Consider the following 21,643-nt stretch of genomic DNA (forward strand, 5'->3'; position numbering starts at 1 on the left):
AGCCTCGAAGCGAAATCGCAATTCTCAACACCCTTTTGAGTAACTACAAGAGCCCAATCAACAATGTGAGTTTACGCCGCGCCCTATGCCATTGGTCGAGACTGTTCACATTTGACAATATTTTACACATATAGTAATAACTACCTAAATATTTTTAAAGTAATCTTAATGACTTCAGACTTCAAAATCTAACTAAATTTCAAAATTATTTGTGTCCGTTCATAATATCTTTAATCTTTAATCTAAGATAATTTAACTTTTACTAGATTTGTTTCTATTCTTATGAATATTTCACATGTAGTACTAAATTAAATATTAATTATAAGTCGGTCCCGATTAAATATGTATCATGGTACCAATACAAAATACACACAAAATCGTCCCTGGCCAACAGAGCTGCCGCACGCACTGGAGTTTATTTCGGTACTATGCTAGGCCAATACAGTGCTACCCAAACTTTTCATTCATTTCTATAAGATTTATATAATTCTAAATTCAAATGTCATATTTTTATAAAGTAATATAAAAATAAATATTTATAAGTACACTAAGGAACAACCCAATTCGAAAACAAAAAGTATATATTTATCGCATTTCGTAATTATTTGAATTTTTACTATCAAGAAACGAGATTATTCCTTAACGATATTTTTCTTATCATTATTTTCGTACAAATACTTACGTTTAAATAAAGAATATCGCAATATCTTATTTCTTATAACAAACAACTCGATGTTGTTTAAGTGATTCAATGAAGCATTAAGATGTATTTTAAATTGAATTATTCAATTAGTCACGTCATTAAAACAGTGACTTCGTTCATCTTGTAATCTACAATTTAAACATAGGCTTAATAGGCAATTAATTCTTATGGATGTGTTACACATGTTCACTTTATACATACGCGTTTAAACGTTTTACGTCGTAGGCGTGAATAAATATTATCGAATAATCGATATCTTCGAAAACTGGACAATATTGTTAAAATAAATAATATAATTTTATATTATATATTAATAATAGAGCAACACGCACACAAGCACAGTTAAATTAAATTGTTGATATTGTGTGATGTCAGTTAAACGTAAAATTTCGATCCAATTTTACAAGGTCTAATTTATGATCTCATAATTCATCAAACAGCCATACCAAGTTTTACTCTAAAGCGAGTCTGTGTATTAACAGTCACAAGGTGTAGATAATATTTCTTAAAGTGCCAATGCTTATTAGCAGTGCTGACAGCTTACCGTTTGTTCGGGGATCTTATCTACTATTTATAAATTAAAAGAAATGTTTAAAATTCAAGTTGAATTAGAACATTATTACTTACTGCACTTGTATTTTTTAAGTTGTGTTTATTAAATAATATTTTTTTTATTTTACTACATTATATAATCATAATTAAATTATAAAACAGTATAGTTATCGTAAAGGAAATACAACAAAGTTCTGTCACAACAGCTGCATTTTTGCAAAGAATGACAAGCGCAATTGTTATCATAAAGGGACGATGTCGTTTCATGATAAACCCACTCGCATTCTGATTTTGCATACAGTAAGTATTTATTGTACATATTATAAATAAAATAATGAGTTTGGGTATCTGTGCTTAAACGCATATCCGCGGCTACCGCAGTCAAGATGCGCGCGTCGATCGGTCGCGCGGCCTGCGCTTTACTCCTCCTCTCTCCTGTCACCCTAGTACTCTGTCGTCAAGAAAACACAGGGTATTACGCTGAAGATGGTTACCGTGACGACGCCATAGACGTGTAAGTGAACTATTTTAGTGTTATTTGTGAGCAGTGAGCCAGTGCAGTTTTTTAAGTTTTGTGTGACGAAATATTGTATCCGGTGTTATTCTTTATTTAAATCTCTGTTGACCGTTTTTTATTTTATTTTAAGTCAGCAATATCCGTATTTTATAGAAATACTCTGTTATGGTAAACTTAAGAAAAATATAATATTGTGTATGTAGGTTAAACAGTTTTCTTGTTCCGTAATTATAAAATAGCAGTTCCTTCTCCTATTGAACTGCAGAATTTCGTTATTAGATTTCATCGTTATCTAATGTACGAATATATATAAAATTAATAAAACATATTTTTAAATTTCTAAATTTATAATATTACGCGATAAAATTTATTTACTGGGTAATATAAAACTTTTAAATGATACAAAAATAGTAAATTTAACAATCGTATTGCAATGTTATAAGCACCGTTATTTAAAAATACAAATAAAAAACATTGCATCAAGTTAATTAATCCTGTAATTTTTGACCATCATCACTTTATTCACAAAGTAATAAATATCTTAACCTTTTTAACTTCTCGACATTCCACTCCTGATGTAACGACTAAAGATCTCAATTAAATTTTAGACTTGTCATTTCGATTTCGAATGCAATAAATACAATTATCACTGTGACCAAAACGCTCGAATATTTTAAATTGAAAAAACTCTTTACTCTTTACTGAACCTTATTTCTTAAGAGATATGGACGAAAGTCCTTTTAACACATTACTCTGTTAAAAACTATTGAGCTCACGGTGTTTTCCAAGAAGCTCACTGCGAGTACAGTTGCCGCCACTATTAATAACGTAGGAACAAGGGCCCACATAGTCGCGTAATTCAATTGCATCGGACTTCATTCTAAGTGCATTGAACCCTCGCATTTTTAACTCGGTAGTATAGCTGTATTGCATAACTTATATTATTAATTATTATTAGTAGGTATATGCATTTTCGTTCATTATTATAGTTTAAAGTTTAAAACAAACTTTTAAAATTATATGTAGCTGCTACAGTAAGCAGCACAGATGTGTACTCAGAAATGACTACATCACTTTGCTACTTTACATATCCTAAGCTAGATGTTGCCCTAGTAACTAAATTTAATTCATGATATCATCTGTCCCTAGTTTAACGTAATAAAATCCTTTATCTTATTTTATTTATTATTTACGAACAGTCATTCCTAAAGCGGCAATATCTCTCGTCGATTACAACCAACACATTTATGTCCATAAAAAAATATAATATATTCGAACCTGCTCTTTTCGGACCCTTGTTCACGAGATTCGATTTATGCAGACCGTTCTAAAATTGTTAGCTACCCGTAAATGAAATAAGTAATAAACTCAACACATCTGGTAAAACGTTTTTCAGTCATATAAACTTTAACGTATTCGTTCAGTTAAAGAACAAGACCACAGCTCTTTACTATATTTTTATTCACAGTAACATTGACCACTTTAATAGAATCAGTGATAATCATTGTATGTACACGAACTTATAACGCCAAGTTTTGAATCCACAGAGTCAATAAATTCTTCATGGGGCAATGTTTCAGTTTCTATATCAAAATTCCGCAGATACATAAATAAACATTGCCGATTCATAAGTTTAAGTAAAAAAGCATATTTTTCAATACAAGATTATATAGAATCTATATAATCTTGTATTGAAAAATATCTCTATTATAGATGATAAAAAAGCGTAAAGCTAATACTTTTTGAATTCCTGGATATATTATTATACATATATATGTAATTGAATTTTACTAACATCACTTTGTATTTGAAATGTTGGAAAAGAGTAACTACTGAGCTTCTTGCCTGTTCTGCTCGGTAGAATCTACATTCCGAACCAGTGGTTTGCTTCACTTAATATAGTTTTGTAAAAGTTCTTGAATAAAGTAGATTTATGTTGATTTTGATTTTTTTTTTTTGCTCTGGAAAATGATTTCGCTAATGATACAACTATGTGATTGATCATTATCAAATAAAGTTCAAAATACCTACTATACATGAGCTGGAACCGAAAGGGCGAACTTTTTGTATTATTACATATTAGTTTATTCCAAATTTAAAACACTTTTTTGTTGTTCCTTTTCATCAATTTTTCTTTACGATAATTAAAAATACAAAACTAATTACATTCCACGGTTCCACCAAAAATTGTGCCCTATAGTTTATCAGAAATATTTAAAAATTCCTTCATTATGAAACTGACACTAATTATGTTGTTATGTGTTTGTCTGAAATTCATTGCGTACAGGCAATTTTATTTATTGTTGTATCTCAAAACAGTAGCGGCAATGTAAAGCACGTGCTTGACGATACACAAATAGGAATTATTTATACAACAATAATAATTAAATTCACCACCATTGCATTTTTGTAATGTATACATACACATATTTATGTTTTAAACTTTGACTTTTGTTTGTCCAAAAGACATAAAATCAAAAAGTAGTTAAATATGGAAGAAAAGTTTGGGGGCATCTGGTATAGATAGGATTTGTTTACATTATTATACAATTGTTTACCAGCTGCAGGGCAGGGCTTTATTGACACAATTATATCATTTTGATAAATATTTTTCTTAATAGGTGCAATTTGAGAACGTCTACATCATCTGAGATAAGACTTCTAAAGGCTTATTGCCATGACAAAATCTTTAGAATATTATAAACTGAAACGATTGAAAACTCGACTGTTTAAATAGATTCTAGAATTAGTATAGTTTTTTTATGAACTATGGAAACACTAGCTGTGTAACCTATGGGATATCCCATCGGAAACAATTTTCAAAAAAACAATCGAATTTAGAACCTCCTCCTTTTTTGAAATCAGTTAAAAGAGGCAAACGCAACACGGCTACAAGCTGAAAATTGAATCTTATTGAGCCCAAAGAAGTCTCATTTTATAAATATCAATTCCAGGGTGGATACTGACACGGTTTGCCCCACGGACAAGCTATTGCGATCTCGTGAAACTTGCAAAGTGGACGGTGTCGACGTGCAATGCATTCGTTTGACCTGTTGCGAAGACTACAATTATATTGCTGGACGGTTTGTTTCACACATATCTTTTAAATATAGAATAACTATAGAGGCACTATGTTCCATGTTAAAATCATTCAAAACTAAGTGTCGCGGTACAAATTTGTAATTTTGTAATTTTTCTATCGTTAATATATTTTCCCACGTGTTTACAGCTGCATACTAAAATCAGTGGAACCCTGTAGTCTACACTTGTGTGAGCAGGCGTGTGAAGTTCGAGATCAGCGGGTGTGGTGCTTTTGCTATCCAGGATTTAGATTTGATCCTGACAGCTATAGGAGGAAGACGCAGCCATATTGTATAGGTATTTGAACAATTATCTATACCTAGAGTTATTCATTGTTACATTTTATTGTTATTTATGCAATAAATCTAAAAAACCAAAGTCCAATAGACTTTAGTTTTTTATAGTAAATGATTTCTCTTTTGATACATAGTTACATGATGAATTATATATACCTATATATAAATATATTGTCGTGCATCCAAGTTCTATATTTCAAAACTATAATACACATAATATGAATAGGTATTTATATATTTTTTTTCATTACCACAAAAATAAATTAAATTCCATTCTACTTGTGATATTATTTATTTAAACTTGTTAGTATAGAATTGACGAATTTTGTAAACTAAACTACGATTCTCATAAGATATTTTATTACCACTTCCTCTATAAAATATCAAAACATTAATTACTCGGGCAAACGAGAAATCACAAAAATAACTCGTCGAGGTTAAGACAGTTTGACGTAATAAATGTATGAAAATTGTCAGATATTTTATCTATTTAAACAATAACAGCTTGTACGTAACTCAATGCTTGGCAAAAGTCTTCTCCTATTTAAGAAAAATCTATTGAATGTCAAAGGGGTTTTTATTCAATCGAACTACGATTTAGATTATTTCATCTAATCTATCTATCTATCACCAACCGACCATATCGATCACCAATTGACAATAATTATGGCCTGAATATTAAGAATTAGGAATTAATAAAAAGGCTTTATGTTTCATACATTTTGTCAGGGCCGGTTCTACCATATGGCTTTTTGGGCTTCAGCCAAGGCCCCGTGGATTCAAGGGGCCCCTGGCTAAGTCAAGTCAAAGACAAAAATAGACGATAATGCTTGAGAATCCATAACTTTATTAAATTAAACCGATCGTATGGTGTGAAGCCCTGCGAGTCCTGCAATTAATCAAACCCATTCAATTAATTTAATTCAGCCTACGTTCAGATATGTCTTAGATGGGCCCCTAAGTAGTGTTAGCCCAGGGCCCCCTAAACTTACGGTCCAGCCCTGCATTTTGTAAAATGAGGAATCAATGGGGCTTATTGGAATAAACGTTAATTTATAGTATATGTAATAAAGTTCAAATGTTATAAAAACGAATGTTTAAATAAGCTAATGTTTTACTGTAAAAACTCACTTCGTAGCTCACTTGTGAAATTTGAAAAACGAATTATGTTACTTCATTCTTATATCTGTGTTACAATTTTATAATAATAAATGTTGCATTTCATGTCTTTGTGACATTTATATAATAAATTTTGAGTTTTTCTTATAAAATATGTTTTTAATATTTAGGTACATAATTGGTAGAATAACATGTAAAAAATAATACAACATGTATATTTTTATCTAATGACATCGAAAATGTTCGGTATTGATGGATATAAGTTAAACGATAAGGAATTATACCATTTCAGATGTTGATGAATGTAAGAGCAATAATGGGGGATGTGAGCAGCGATGTATAAATGACCCTGGAGGGTACCACTGTGAATGTACCCTACCATACACTGTCGCAAGTGACGGTAGAAGATGCATACAACCCGTAGCCATTGCTTTACAGGTACGAATGTTTTTGTTTCTGATTCATAGAATTATTTTGATTTTACGATTTTTTGTTAAAATAAAACGGGTCGTTTTGAGATAATTCAAGGAAATGGATTTATTTAATCCATTTCTCTAACAATGTATTCGGTAAGAGAAACTGTTTACACATCGTATAAAACACTACCTACAACAATAACCCTATAGAAAATGAACTGTTACGGTCTCCTTCAAATACTTGTGTACCTCACAAATAGACGTCGTAGGCGGCTTTCATTTTAGGCTGCATGTCTAGTTATTTCAAAACTTTGCGGTGTACGCGTGTCTAGACACGACGTCAGTACAAAAGGACAAAATTTGAGCATCTTTGAGAATCAGTAACACATTTATTTACCTTAAGGTGTTGAAGTTTGTTACGACTTTAACTACCATTTAAGAGTCGTCCTGCTTTGACCCTACTAGCCTTCTTAACGAATCAAAGCCAACTTTCACTAATTGACATATTCCTAACAGTTAAATAGCCCAAACTATCGTTTTCTTGTCAGAGATAAACAATGAAACACAAAATTAGGTTACTATAAATAATGCACAGAAGAAATGCCTGAAAATGATTTCCAGTATCCATAATACCACATGCGAACACTGTTTATCAACTATTGTTCCGACCCTAAATGTGAATCGCTGCTGAGATATGAATTTACAGCGGATGGTATTTTTGGTGTCGTAACGATGATTGGAAATTTCTATTGAAGCCAGAAGTCACCAGCAATATAGCGTTAATTAGGACACCATAACATTAGGCGTTACTGACTTTTATTTGCTTTACTTAATGAGACTTGTTTCCTATAGTCGCTATACTAAATTTTTCCCAGGAGCCGTTACCACTAGTCCGCGCATCTTCCCGCTGTTACGCACCTTGCGACACTGTGTCGTGGCTGTCAAGAAAAGTCAAGCAACTTAGCGATCAATTACATACGACACAGGCCGCACTTAAAAAGATATTAGAAAACCCAGTCATAAAAGGAGAAGGTAGATATGTACCACTAATACAACATTTCTTGATAAACAAACGTTATTTCTACATGAATTAAATTCAACATTATTATAGTAACTGATAACACAATCAATCAATTTGCATTTTTAATTACTTCCACGCATTATTCCAAATATTGCCCTTTAATTTATTGATCACTAATACTCAAGAAATCTAAAAGACTAGTAGACCACATGTATGTGATTAAACAAAATTAATATTTCCTTACTCGATATTCAAATATCATATTCAAGTAGACTTTTCGTAACCCTAAGTACTGCTTCTATTATGGCTAAAAATATTTGTTTAATTCGTTTTAACAAAAATGTTCGACAATATTAAATTAGGGAGCAGATATTATTAGTGTTGCACTAACAACGCGACAAACAAATTATTGATTGTTAATCAATTTCCTCAAGTAATTAAAAGCACTAAATTAAAATAAATTGTTATTTAATTGGTAGATGCAGATCGCTTCGCAGAAGGCACGTACACCCATAGGGTGCTAGACGCAACCGCGCCGTTGGAAGGTGGTTACTGCCGATGTGAAAGAGGGCCGAGGGTATGTACTATTCCTAGAAACACTTTTCAACATTATGTTACAACGTTTTGTAATAACCTGAGAAAGGTTATCTCCCAATTAAATAAATACTCTTGTTATTAAAATGAAAAAACCATTTATGAAGTACCTTAATTGACAAAAAGGAACTTTTTTAAATAAGAATAATGGCTAAGAATTATAAAAGGAATTTAGTAGAAACTTGCTATTATAAGTTAAAAAAATGGTATTATTTTTAAAATAAATTATTTTATATTCCAGGGACCACCTGGTCCATCTGGTATGGAAGGGCCAAAGGGAGACATTGGACCACGGGGACCTCGAGGTGCGCGTGGACCAAAAGGTTCGCTTGATCTCATGCTACTGTTGCTAGCGGACATTAGGCACGACATACACAATCTTGAAGAAAAAGTCTACAAAGATGGTGAACGGTAAAAATAAACTCATTAAAATTTTATCTGAATTACATAGTACGTACACCGCTCATAACACAGTAGTTTTTACATACACATTTCGCTGTGCTTGCACTGTTAATTAATCAATGCGGTTTCCTTAGTGTTATTACACACTTCACTGACCCATGTAAGAGCGTAAGCATAACCCGGCAGAGTCAGTTGATCTCAAGATTTCTTGAGATAAAACTCCCAAGAAGTCTTGTGATCTACCCAAATAAATATTGAGAACGCCAAAGATTTGAATTTTACCATTGCATATTGTATTGTTTCCCATTGTACGTGTGGAGGAGAGTAAAAATCTAGGTTTTAATATGTAGGTTTCAACATAAATCTTGTATATAGTAAATTAGAAGCGCTGTTTGTAATGTAGTGATGTGCCAATCTTAATTAGGTAGAAGTTTATTTCATTGGGGATAGCATAATATTGTAACTGTGTTTTCCTCTGCCCTACTGTAGGTCTGTTAAGTACTCCCCCTGAAGGTTGCGCTGCAGAGATCCACCCACCTCACCAGCATCTAGTTACGATACTTATTATTTTAAAAATAATAAACAATGCCTTGCCCACGTAATTTTGATATAATAATGTATTTAACTGTATATCTTATTTTCAAGGCCAGAACGTTTCAATCTGCAGAAGGCTTGGCGTCGACAACACAAGCAAGAACAGTTAGAAAAAGAGCGCAAAATGGAACAAGAACTGGAAGCATACACCGCACCTGCCATCGTCGGCGCCGGGCCCGTCGAGATATCTCCACGCGGTATGTTCTTAAAAACAAAGTGCATTGATGTTATGCGTCGAAATAAAAGTAAGTACGTCATTGTTTATTTAATGTGTTAATAGAGTTCATTTTATGGCGTGGTGTAAGGAATATATTGTGCTTGCTATTTAGAAATTCACTATTTTTTAAAAGGATTTTTTCTTTGATGTCCACAAACATAGATTTTATATGCTTATGTATTTTATTGTATGATTAGGTCTAAATGGCGAAATCATTCGAGACTCGGAGACCACAACAGATTGGACACTGATCAAAGGTGATCAAAGCACCGATGCTCTGGAATTTGAAGACATGGACGAGAAACTTAAGCAACTCCGACTCCTGGCAAACGCGACTAGTTCCGGAGATGACGAAGACGATGTTGATACTGATTACGATTATAGTTTCTACTAGGAATACATAATTTATGATAAATTGCTTATCTTGTTTCAATCACTAATCCCTGATTTATTTGTAAAAAATCTTTAAAAATGAGTAATTTTCCGTTGATAAGGCAGTACTAGATATCTACTAGGTAAGTAGGGCTTTGTGCAAGGCCATCTGGGTAGGTACCACCCACAAATTACATATTCCACCACCGCAATATGGGAACTAATATATTGTGTACTTTAAACTTTAGATATAAGGATAAAAACCAGAAACCCAGTAAAACGAAATATATATATATATATATATATATCGGAGCGTGGTTACTTTAGTTGTTGATTTGGATAATTAATGAAACGAGTAGTTGGCAATATTGTTTGATGGCTGATTTACTTTTAAGAGCGGGTCACCCCGAATGAGTTGTAAGTGTCATGGCAACGCGAGTCGTTATGTTTTGACAGGCGATTCGAATGCGATGGTTGCTTGCAAACCCATTTGCTCTTAATCGAGATGAATTATTGTAATCCTTTGATATTATTGTGGTGTACGATTATCGAATCAATTAATACAGTGATTAGACGATATTAAATACGTTTTATTTTGTGAATATCTCCATTGCACGCTCACATAGTCTTACAAATGTCGGATCAATCCCCGAACCCAACTGTTCAGCATCCTGCTCCTCCGACATATATATATTATTTAACTGTAAAAAAACTGTTAAGTAGTTACTAAGAAAATAAGTTCATATCACCAGTAGACTTACATATTTCCAAACTATCATATGTTTTTCTCTCTCTCTCTCGATCATTCAAGAGGACACCAACGTATGACATGACATCTGACATAATTAGGTCCTCCTGATCGATTTTAGCCACTTTCAACATTAAGACTCCAAGCTACTACCGATATTTTTGGACGTAATAACTCAAAAAAAATATAAGCCTGACCTGGGCTTGCCACCTAGGTCCTTGTGATCTACGGCCTTCTAGCCACTAGACCAACGAGGCAGTCGAATAAAATGAAATATATCAGAAATAAGTTTAAATACGTTTGTCGGGTACGCCTTTTATACATTTACAATCTATTAGACCGGGAGATGATGACACAAAATATTAGGTCATTTGTACCAGTATGGCGGTTCTTCAGGGATCTAATTACGTAAAGGCAAAAAAGAAAATGATGGTCATAGTGCTCGCACCGGCGGCCCAATCGCGTGGGCGTTAATCGAACGCGTTGGATAAATAACGAGTGTCGCACGCTTTGTTTAAAAAATGCTTATATTTTCAGATAGTCGAAAAAAAGAAGTAGGCGGTAGCGTAATGCCATACATCTCGGGTGTGACTTACAGCCCGCCATACCGACGCGAATACATTAATTTAAACAAAACAATTCAACCATTTGTACCAGGCTAATTTTTGCATAGCGAATCATCGTCGAGTAGCCATTCACGAAAATCACTTTGCCATACTTTTCCGACAGTTCCCAATGGCCGCCATCACTACAAAGGATTAATTTTTTTTTCGCCAAACGATTTGTACCAGTATTGCATTTGAATTTTTGGAAAGTATTTTTGCAAAATGTGACCGTTATTATGTTTCTCATACTTCTAGTAGGGGGAAAAAGAGCTGCCATACTTGAAATACTTATTTATTTGACACGTTTAAAAAATACGACTGTAAAATACGTAAAATCGTTTTTTACATCATGGCATCATTGTATTCTCATCATCTGGATGGAATTGTACGTAAAAAAAATTATTACAGATTGTAGACATGGGGCGGACGACTGTCGGACTTGAGTTAAAAGGTGAAAAAGAAAAAAAAATTGTCGATTTGTACCAGTATGGCATTTGGATTTTTGGAAATTATACGAAACAATGTTACCATTATTATATTTGCCACACTTGTAGTAGAGGGAAAAAGTGGCACCATACTTGTAAAACCTGATTTTTCGACACGTTTTCAAGGTACAAGACATAAAATCATTTGTTACAGTATGGCATCATTGTATTCGGTGCATTTGGATAAAATTCAACCTTAAAAAAATACTATCCCATACTATAACTATGGGGCGGAAGACTTTCACAATCGAGCAAGATATGAAGAAAAAAATTTGAGCGAATTGTAACAATATGGCATTTTAAATCATTTCCAAACTTGAAAAAAACAACTATGCTTTGGGAAAATTACACCGAACTTATGGTGAAGTGCCAAAGTGGTGCCATACTCGAAAAAATAAAATACAAGAATAAAATAAGAATATGTATTATATAACATAACATCTGCTTATAAGACAAGATTGCCGCCACCTAGGTGTTTGAAACTTTGTATTTATATTCGTTAAACCTCAAACTTACAGGACAAATTAGTGCCATACTGGTACAAATTGTTCGAATTACGAATAAAATCTTAAGATTTTGAAAAAATATTGTTCACATTCGCCACCTCCCACAGGTATAGCATTATCAGACTTCTATTTATGATCATACAGGGAACTATTAAAAAAAGTTTCAAAAGGTGGTACAAATCGTTTGGCGAAAAAAATAATTAATCCTTTGCAGTGGTATGGCGGCCATTGGGAACTGTCGGAAAAGTACGGCAAGGTGATTTTCGTGAATGGCTACTCGACGATGATTAGCTATGCAAAAATTATCCTGGTACAAATGGTTGAATTGTTTTGTTTAAATTAATGTATTCGCGTCGGTATGGCGGGCTGTAAGTCAAACCCGAGAAGTATGGCATTATGCTACCGCCTACTTCTTTTTTTTCGACTATCTGAAAATACAAGCATTTTTGTGAAACAAATTGTGCGACACTCGTTATTTATCCGACGCGCTCGATTAATGCCCACGCGATTGGGCCGCCGTTGCGAGCGCTATGACCATCATTTTCCTTTTTGCCTTTACGTAATTAGACCTCTGAAGAACCGCCATACTGGTACAAATGACCTAGTATTTTGTGTCATCATCTCCCGGTCTATATGCCATAATTAATTAATTAAATACATTTAAAGCAAACCACTTTAACACATATGTACTTTTATCGAGTGACTTTTAACATTCAATTTAATAAAATCAAACAGTGTCAAATAATACAGATATATTTATTTTAATATACGAATACAATGCAAATAAAATTCTCCACTATGACACATACAATAAGGAATGGTTTAGCTCGCAACTGATGGCTCGTACTGAGCAGCTAAGCGCTTGAATTCATTGGCCTTAGCGTTGTACTCTTTAGTGAAGGGGTGTTCAGGGTGTGAATCTAACAGCTGATCGAGGTAGCGAGATGATACCTGAAAAAATAATATTTATATTTCTTATAGCATAATTAAATAGTTGATGAACTGACTTACTTGAACTTCATTCTACCAATGTTCTAAATAATATATTTATTATTAAAGGAATAATTATGTCGTTGTGGAAAGGTTATAAGACACTTTTCAAGCTATGTTTATGTGAATGTCAAGAATATGTGTGTGTGTGTGTGTGTATTGCGAGAATTATCTCGCAATAGCAGAATGCTACGAAACCTTGTCAAAGTAAATAACGAGAATAGTTTTCGAACGAAAGAGCATTAGCACAGAAGTTCTAAACAGTAATTATCCAACTCTGACAGACCAAAATATCTATGAAGAGATAGTCTGTGATTTTATCATTTTTCCACGCATTATTAATCTAATTACTATGATAAATATACAATCATAAATCTTTTAAAGTAACAAATCACGATCAAAAATTCACGCAAACAAATGAGAGTAACAACACGTCCTGTCGTACATGATTAACGACATTAACAGTTGAGTTTGAACAATGTGTCTATACACAAATATTATTATTATTTTTTAATACTGCAAAATGCACTTTATTTGTACCACAACAAAGTACAGTATTATATGAGTATTACACGAAAAAGCGATTATTTTAAACAATAATCATAGTTTGATAATATCATATCATCGTTGTTGAAATTAAAAAGTCACAAATGCTAATAACAAAATAAAGCATACAAAAACTTGATGGAGTAATATATAAAATAAAAAAACAAAGCCTTTCATTGAAAATATTGTTTAAAAAAGAAAATAAATAATGTGTTTAGACAATAATTTTACACTATTTATTAATAAAAATAAGGCTAATTCCCCTGTGATCGACTTTCCTATTGGATCAATATACTAATTAATGATATTATACTGAGTTTTACAAACAAAGATCTTTCTTTCTTTACCAAAACCCCAAGTATGGGCTCCTATGATAAATATAATAAGGCAAAATTATTCTTACTTCAGGCGGCTTGCCGCTGTGAGCAGCCGTGACGGCCAGACCTAGGAGCAACTCAGGCTGTTGTGGAGCTCGAGCTTGAGCCTCTGTTAACATCTGCTCAGCTTCCTCCCACATGCCTGCAACCAACATTATATAAATATATATGTAATTAATTGTTATTTAATTTAGCAATTATCTCAATTATTTGGAGTTGGCACTACTCACATTCTTTATTTAGTGGACTGTTCAGGTTACATAAATAAATAAAAAATAAGTCTAACACAGAGAAATGAAGAAAATTCACAATGAGAAATGATGATTAATTATTCAACTTTGAATCGGCAACTTACAGGATTATATTAAATGTAAAGCTAATACTGATATTAAACGAGAATAACTGACAACCAAATATAATAAAAAAATAAATTTCAAAGCAAAGTTAAGAAATAAGTTAACCTCTGGAAGCGGCTGCAGCAGCGCCTACAGCTGCGGGTCCGGCGCCGAGGGCTCCGAGGCGTTCAGCCAATTCCATTATACTGTAGTGCGCATCTTGTACTCCAGGCCCACCCTAAAACAAATAATCAATGTAAGTATCTTAATAGATAAACACTTAATTATCAACAATTATAATTACTATTCATTCATGTACATAGGAACTACAATCAATTATTCAACAGTTAATACTGCTCTACTGAGTTCAATATTATAGTTTGTGCACATATATTATGCTGAGTAGGCTGATACAGACCAGAAGAATGCTTGATACACACACATTCAGACTGATACACACAGATTTATTTGTGTTGAACTTGAGTAGAATTCTCAGTTTGAGGGATGAGTGAGCCAGTATACAGACATAACATCATCCGTCCATCCATCAACATCATGATACTATCATATTTATTAAGAAAATTTCAATGCCATATCAGTGAAGATCAAGTAACTCATGCAGGATTCAGCTTAAATATTGAAATACAAAAACATACCTGTGCCAAATTGAGCCAAGCTTGAGCTAATTGTGTAAGAGTGCTGTCATCCTCAATATCTTGCAATGCTTTCAGCTGCTTGCGAGCAAGGTCTGGCCGATTCATAGCCAACAGGCATTGTAAAGTGAATGCACGCAGCTCCAATGCCTCGGCTCCATGGAGGATTCTGAAATAAATTTATAAAAGAAATAAAATTTGATCATTACAGATTTTAATCAAGATGTCCTCATATTGACATTCTTATTTATTTCACAGTACATATTATACAATGCTGTAGAGTTCATATAGGAAAATAAGTATAACGAAATGTATTTGAATGAATTTTTTTTTAACAATTTGTTTATTAATAAAGTTCGTTTATTATTATAACAGTAACTGAAATGTATGTATGAGCAAAACTTAATGTAACTAGCCAATACTAGATTTTACAAGTCAGGTTTGAGATGAACAGTGCCTTAAACATTTCTTTTTTTGTATTCATATTCTTATTTTATTATTGCACACATAAACAGAGATATACAAAAATATTGCATAACAAATTAATTACAATTGGATGTAATTCATTTGTTACGCAATATTTTTGCAATATGAGTAATTTATATTGTGAGTTTTATCATTTACATTGAATTCTATTGCTAATCTTTAATATATTATTTATTAATTATATCAAATGTATTGTTTTTAAATGTACTTTATTTTGATACCTAATGGCTTAAATATTTATTGCATTTCACAAATAAATGAATACAATTTTATGTAAATAAAAAAATATCATTTTAATTTCAACAAATATTATAGTATTTAACAATTGCTTGTTAAATATTACAGTAATACGATACTGTCAAACAAGAAATTAAATAATTTTATTATCAATTTGGATTTAAAAAAATATGCAATTTCATGTAGTCACTTACTTTAAGGCAGCTTCATAGTTTTCTTCGTGATAGTATATGGTAGCAGCGACAATTAAAAATACTTCATTGGTAAGCTCAGTTCCCTTAGCCACCTGTAAGTATGTATATAAAACAAAAATTAGTAATATATATATTAAAATTTCTAGGATGTATAATGTACCAAATATTATAAACGCAAAAGTGTTTGTTACACTTTAATGTCTTAACTACTCAACTAATCATTTTTTATAAACACTGTATGCGTTAATGAAAGCCTAAGGGTGGAGCTTCATATGGTGATTAGTGGCTAGTTTTATTATCAGCTGTTCTGCTTTAGCTTAGCTTGAGATATGGAGAAATGCTCTACTTTTTAACTTTGGTTTTCATCAGGATGTCATGGTGAAGAAAATTTTCTTGGATACAAATATTACTTGGTGGTAGGGCTTTGTACAAGCCCGTCTGGGTAGGTACCACCCACTATTCTACCCCCAAATAACAGTACTCTGTATTGTTGTGTGCATCATTAAAAATATCATCAAGCAAGGTTATATATCTTTGAAATAATTTATTATTATTTATATTTTTAATATATCTGCAGTAGCAGTATTTTTAATATATTAAATGGTAATTTATATTTATTTTACAATAAATGGTTCAAATTTTGCCCAAGTTTCAGTAGCAATTTTCATATTATGCAATTGTTTTGATAATTAATGCAGTGCTCAGCCGTGATGGAAAACATTGAATCCTGCATATGTTAGATGAAAATTATCCACATGTGTACACAATAATGCACACATCTAAATGAATGTTGAAAATAGCTTATAACTATCTTTTCAATCAGAGAGGAGGCTTAAAGCCAAGCTCTGAGACATTAATAGTCTATTGCTTACTTTTAACAATAGTAACAAAACTTACCCTAGTGTCAATGTCAGCCACAATGGCTGGCTTATTAGCATCAGGAGACAAGTATTCCACTAAGCTTTTAAGAGGTTGTAGCATTGGGTCGGCACTTCTAAGTTCTTGAAGTACAATTCTGAAGTTACCTTGGGCAATGTAAGATCTATAGAGAAAAGAATCTCTTTGTAGAGTTACCATGGGAGAAGAAGGCTGAAAGTGATAAAAATTGTAGTTAAGGCAAAAATATTAAAATTCTCCTGCGCATTAGATATATTTATATGGCTGCTAATAATATTTTATTATTGAATAATAGTTGACAGGATAATGTTTTTATGGAAAGATTTTTTTTTTTTAATATTAATGATGTATTTTAAATTCAACAGCACAGTCATGAGGATTGATGATGAGCATCAAAACAAATGTCAACACGTCATCTTCAGAAACTACTTTGCCGCTTTAGTTGTCAATACTCTTTAATTTTGCAGTTTTAAATCTGTAATAATTTACTCACGTTCACATTTTGTGCCTCGTTGATCGCTTGTTGATAGTTTCCAACATAAAAAGCATTTTTAACATCGAAAAGTTCATCAACGTCCTGCTGCTGACGTGCCATCTTGACAACAAATGTCAATTGTCACTTTGCGACAATGACCGCTAGATTACCAGTTCAAAAACGCTACAAAATTTTAATGTTATTGAAAAAAATATTGAATGGCTTAAAAATATACTATCGATTCAACTAAATAAAAATCTACTTTTCATTAAAATTAAAGTATATCAAAATATAAAATATATACAGTTCATTTTATATTTAAAAAAAATGAACTTCATTTTTATCCTTTATTAATTTGTACAAACTTTTAAGAAAAATACATGCGTCTCACCTTTTCGTATGCTTCAATGAATGTTTTGTGTATAATTCAAAATCCAAATTATGATCGATTGTTAAGAATACAAGATAACAATGAAGGTAAGGTGCGATTAAAATACAACTAGTATTTTTATTATTATAAAATTCTTTAGAAAGTTCTCTTATCTCTGTAGCGTTCAATGGACAATACAACGCTTTTCAATGATTTTGTTTCAAAAGGTAAGGTAAGTTCCAATTTTTTGCAGGAACAATAAAACCTTCCACAAACTCAGGTACATAAATCTTGAGGTGCGCAATTGCTAACCTAAATTACACAGTTGTTATTCACTAATCAAAATATGAATTTCTTATTTACAAAAAAATAAATATTTTAGAAAAATTAAAATAAATTATACTCAGGACTAGTTCGTGAAAATTACTTGTTGTTAGAGCTTAGTGCAAGCCTGTCTGAGTAGGTATAACCCACTCATAATTTTGCCGTCAAGCACTTAATATTTTTGCATTCCGCTTTGAAAGCTGTAATGACAGGTACAAGGAATATAACATCTTCGTGCTCAAGGTGGGTAGAGCATTGGCGTTGCAAGGGATGGTTGCATGGCCAATTCGCATAGTACCTAATAAGAAATGCCTTTGAAAACTGTCCTGAATCCTTGGATATGCATTCAGCAATCTTTTTTACTATAACTAAAAACATTTTTTTTTTGTTTTAAAGCTGCATTATATAATATGCAAGATATTTTTGTGACAGTATCATCATGACGGATATACTACGTATGCCAATATAAATCACTGTTGCAATCGTTAGACGACACCACAAAGCTTTATCACTATTGCTAACAAATGTCATTCTAATCAAGTTACATTTTAACTAAGTGATTTCCGACACATTGGCCGATATTACGTCGTCTATCTTATCTTAAAAGCAATATAACTTATAGCAGGTAACTATTAAAAAAAATATTAAGCCGTGAACAAACGCAGCGCTTAATTTCCGAAGTCAGTCTTAAGCCATTCCTAATTTTATGTTTTTATTGTACTTTGTTTAATTAAAACGAGTTAGTAGATATCGTTGACACGTACAATAGTAGATATATTGTGTGTTTAAGATAATGTTACATTGTTATAACTACTCAATGAAAAAAAATAATGTTTAGGTTTTTAAAGTCACATAAATACTTACACATTTTTTAATAGTATGATTGATTCTGATAACTATATTCAAGGAAAATATGTGCTTAATTAGGTCTTTGTCGCAATGTATTATTTAATTATTGTTTCATTACAAATAAAATTTTAAACAAATGTAATAATCGTTAAAAAACGAAATACATATCTCAAAACCAAACAATAAAGTAGGCACAAAAAGTCAGACAAGCTACCCAAATTTAATTCAGTTGACGACGTTTCTGTGAATCGACTTTCAATTTACTTTTAAACCCCACAATACACCGAGACGTTTATGAAAACGTCACAACGAAACTTAACCGTCGAGAAAATTATAACCGCCGTATGCAGGCCCGGTGCAGCGACAGATGTTCGGGCCCTGTGAAAGGTCTCTCAAGGTACCTTTGTACCTTGGGGTCATTGGCTTGAATGAATTTTTGCAGCGCAAAATCTTATCGGAACTCACCCAATAATGGGGTAAGATTTATGCGGTGGGAAAGAGATTTGATTTAATTTTATTTTAGTAGCCTAACGAAGTGAATTTACTGGGTCGATTTTGATCTGGACGATATCGGTTCTGGATTTAAATGCGAAATTTGCGTATACTATTCATTATCAATTACTTGTTACGTATATCTATATATATCGTATCGAATCGTATCGTATCGTATATCTATCCATGTATACAGAATAATATTATTTAATGTGAAATTTCTAGAAAGGATGAAGAAACTAAGTTGCTATTATAAATATAACATACAAACTATATAACTAACAAATGTTAACATTTATTATTCAAATAATTTATGAGTTTTTAACTTAGTATATATATTGAATTAAATAATTGTACGTAAAGTAAGTGTAACGAATTATTATATCAATATCGTGTACTTTATTTTTACAAGTCTCGAACCTATACTTCGGTAAAATTAGTATTTTAATGTAAAATTTCCTTAAATTTTTGTTATAACACCAAACCATTGTCCGATGTAGTGCAAAGTTCACTGAACTCTACAAGTGCTGACCCTTTTCCATCACAACCCTTATGACGGGCTCCACTCTCGCTGAGACATCGAGGAAGTTTCACAGGGAAGTAAATCTTCCATTTCACTTCCTCTTGCAAAATCACAATATCTTCATCCTTGTCATTTGTTCGCGAAAACTCAACCGATAGCCTCAAATGAGCCTACTGTTATTAAGGAATCTTTTGTGTTTTTCGAAATTGAAAGTTCTTTGATCCCATCGTAGGCTGACATAAATTCTCCGTAGCGATTAAATGATTACGTTTCAGTTGTTTTGATGAAAACTTGAACCAAATTAATGACGCGAGTTTATTCTGCTGCAGGAAAAGTTTATCGTTTAATCATAGGGCAAGAAGGTATGAAGAATTACCAAAATATATAACTCCCGATTACTTTTTAACTTCTCCTTAATACGTAAAAGTAAAATATTATTCAAGGTAACTCGAAGCTTCACACGCGTTGAAAAATGACAATTTGTTGTTTCATTGTTATTTATATCTTACGTTGTGATAAATAGTTCGATCGGAATTTTTATGCTTTCTTTATGTATGGAAACAATTTTTTTTTTTTAATAAATGTAATACCATAAATATAAAAACGCATGTATTATATTAAATTACATATCAACCAAATGCTATATTCAACTCCCAGAAAATAATGTAGGTATGTATGTGTATGTATGTACATAATATTAGCCGTCAGGAGTAATTTCGAGCGACTGTGGTTACCCATAACAATGTCACATAAAAAGGGTAAAGTATATTATTTTAGAATAAATTAAACTATGTGATTTTATTTTTTCTATGATGTACGTAAGCAGCAGTCGAAACGTCAAATTGTTTAATAAGCAACAGAAAGTATTCTCAAAAAAGGGATTCATCATTTATATTTTCATACCGGAACCGAGCTTCCGATATAAAAAAAAATCTTAAATAAAAACCGAAGAAACTACGGAAACTTTTCGATGCTCCAAAATTGATTCTCCATACAGAACTTGTCTGCGCGCACATCCGCTCCGCTTAGCGCTCACAGTGCGCCGCAAAAAAAAATGCTCACCGGCACAATAGTCCGTCTCGCATCTGCTATCCGGCGTTTTATAAGCAGATGTTCTTAAAGGGGCCAAGAAAAAAATCAGTACCTGCGTACTTTTGTATTACGTATTGTTGTCCCGCCGTGTACTTATTCCTGAACTTGAGTTGCGCGGAGGGTGACAAAGTCGGCGATCGGGATATTCTCACGCATCGAGTAACCCCGTTAATTTGAAGTTTGTACTGTCTGTTTAAGGAAATCTACCGTCTGCGTTTACGTTAATAATAATTAGTTAGGTGGTAATAAATATAGGGTACAAATATATTTGAGAAAAAATACTGATTAATTATCAAGCACTATCACGCCTTCGCTTTAAGGTGTAATATATACATTGTCGGTTTTTATAGCATTTTAAATGTTCTGTTAACGTATATTTTTTGGCTTATAATATTAATATCGTATATAAATTTTAAATTTGTCATTCTTGATATACACTATGCAATGCTTCCATCGAAACACAGAATTTATATACATATGTAGAATGTATTATGTTTTATTAACCGGTGATACATATATACTTAAACATCCCATAGAAACACAAACTTTACGACCATATACTTGATCTAATTTAT

General features: G+C 32.3%; 2 protein-coding genes across 2 annotated transcripts; one reads left to right on the forward strand and one right to left on the reverse strand.

Moving 5' to 3' along the window:
• Positions 1 to 1,628: 1,628 nt before the first annotated feature.
• On the forward strand, positions 1,629 to 9,932 carry LOC125067723 (collagen and calcium-binding EGF domain-containing protein 1-like). The gene is made up of 9 exons (XM_047676451.1): positions 1,629 to 1,769; positions 4,727 to 4,855; positions 5,002 to 5,150; positions 6,561 to 6,706; positions 7,560 to 7,716; positions 8,185 to 8,282; positions 8,541 to 8,710; positions 9,347 to 9,492; positions 9,710 to 9,932. The coding sequence occupies exons 1-9, from the start codon at positions 1,642 to 1,644 to the stop codon at positions 9,904 to 9,906; spliced, it is 1,320 nt and encodes a 439-aa protein (XP_047532407.1). The 5' UTR covers positions 1,629 to 1,641; the 3' UTR covers positions 9,907 to 9,932.
• Positions 9,933 to 12,970: 3,038 nt separating this feature from the next.
• On the reverse strand, positions 12,971 to 17,593 carry LOC125067671 (coatomer subunit epsilon). Its single transcript, XM_047676379.1, has 7 exons — positions 17,437 to 17,593; positions 16,944 to 17,135; positions 16,047 to 16,138; positions 15,133 to 15,298; positions 14,603 to 14,714; positions 14,168 to 14,283; positions 12,971 to 13,179 (listed from the first exon to the last, which is right to left on the reverse strand). Exons 1-7 carry the CDS (start codon positions 17,536 to 17,538, stop codon positions 13,051 to 13,053), a joined length of 909 nt encoding a protein of 302 aa, XP_047532335.1. The 5' UTR covers positions 17,539 to 17,593; the 3' UTR covers positions 12,971 to 13,050.
• Between the last annotated feature and the right edge of the window lie 4,050 nt (positions 17,594 to 21,643).

Source organism: Vanessa atalanta, chromosome 12, assembly GCF_905147765.1.
Source record: "Vanessa atalanta chromosome 12, ilVanAtal1.2, whole genome shotgun sequence".
Classification (NCBI taxonomy): domain Eukaryota; kingdom Metazoa; phylum Arthropoda; class Insecta; order Lepidoptera; family Nymphalidae; genus Vanessa; species Vanessa atalanta.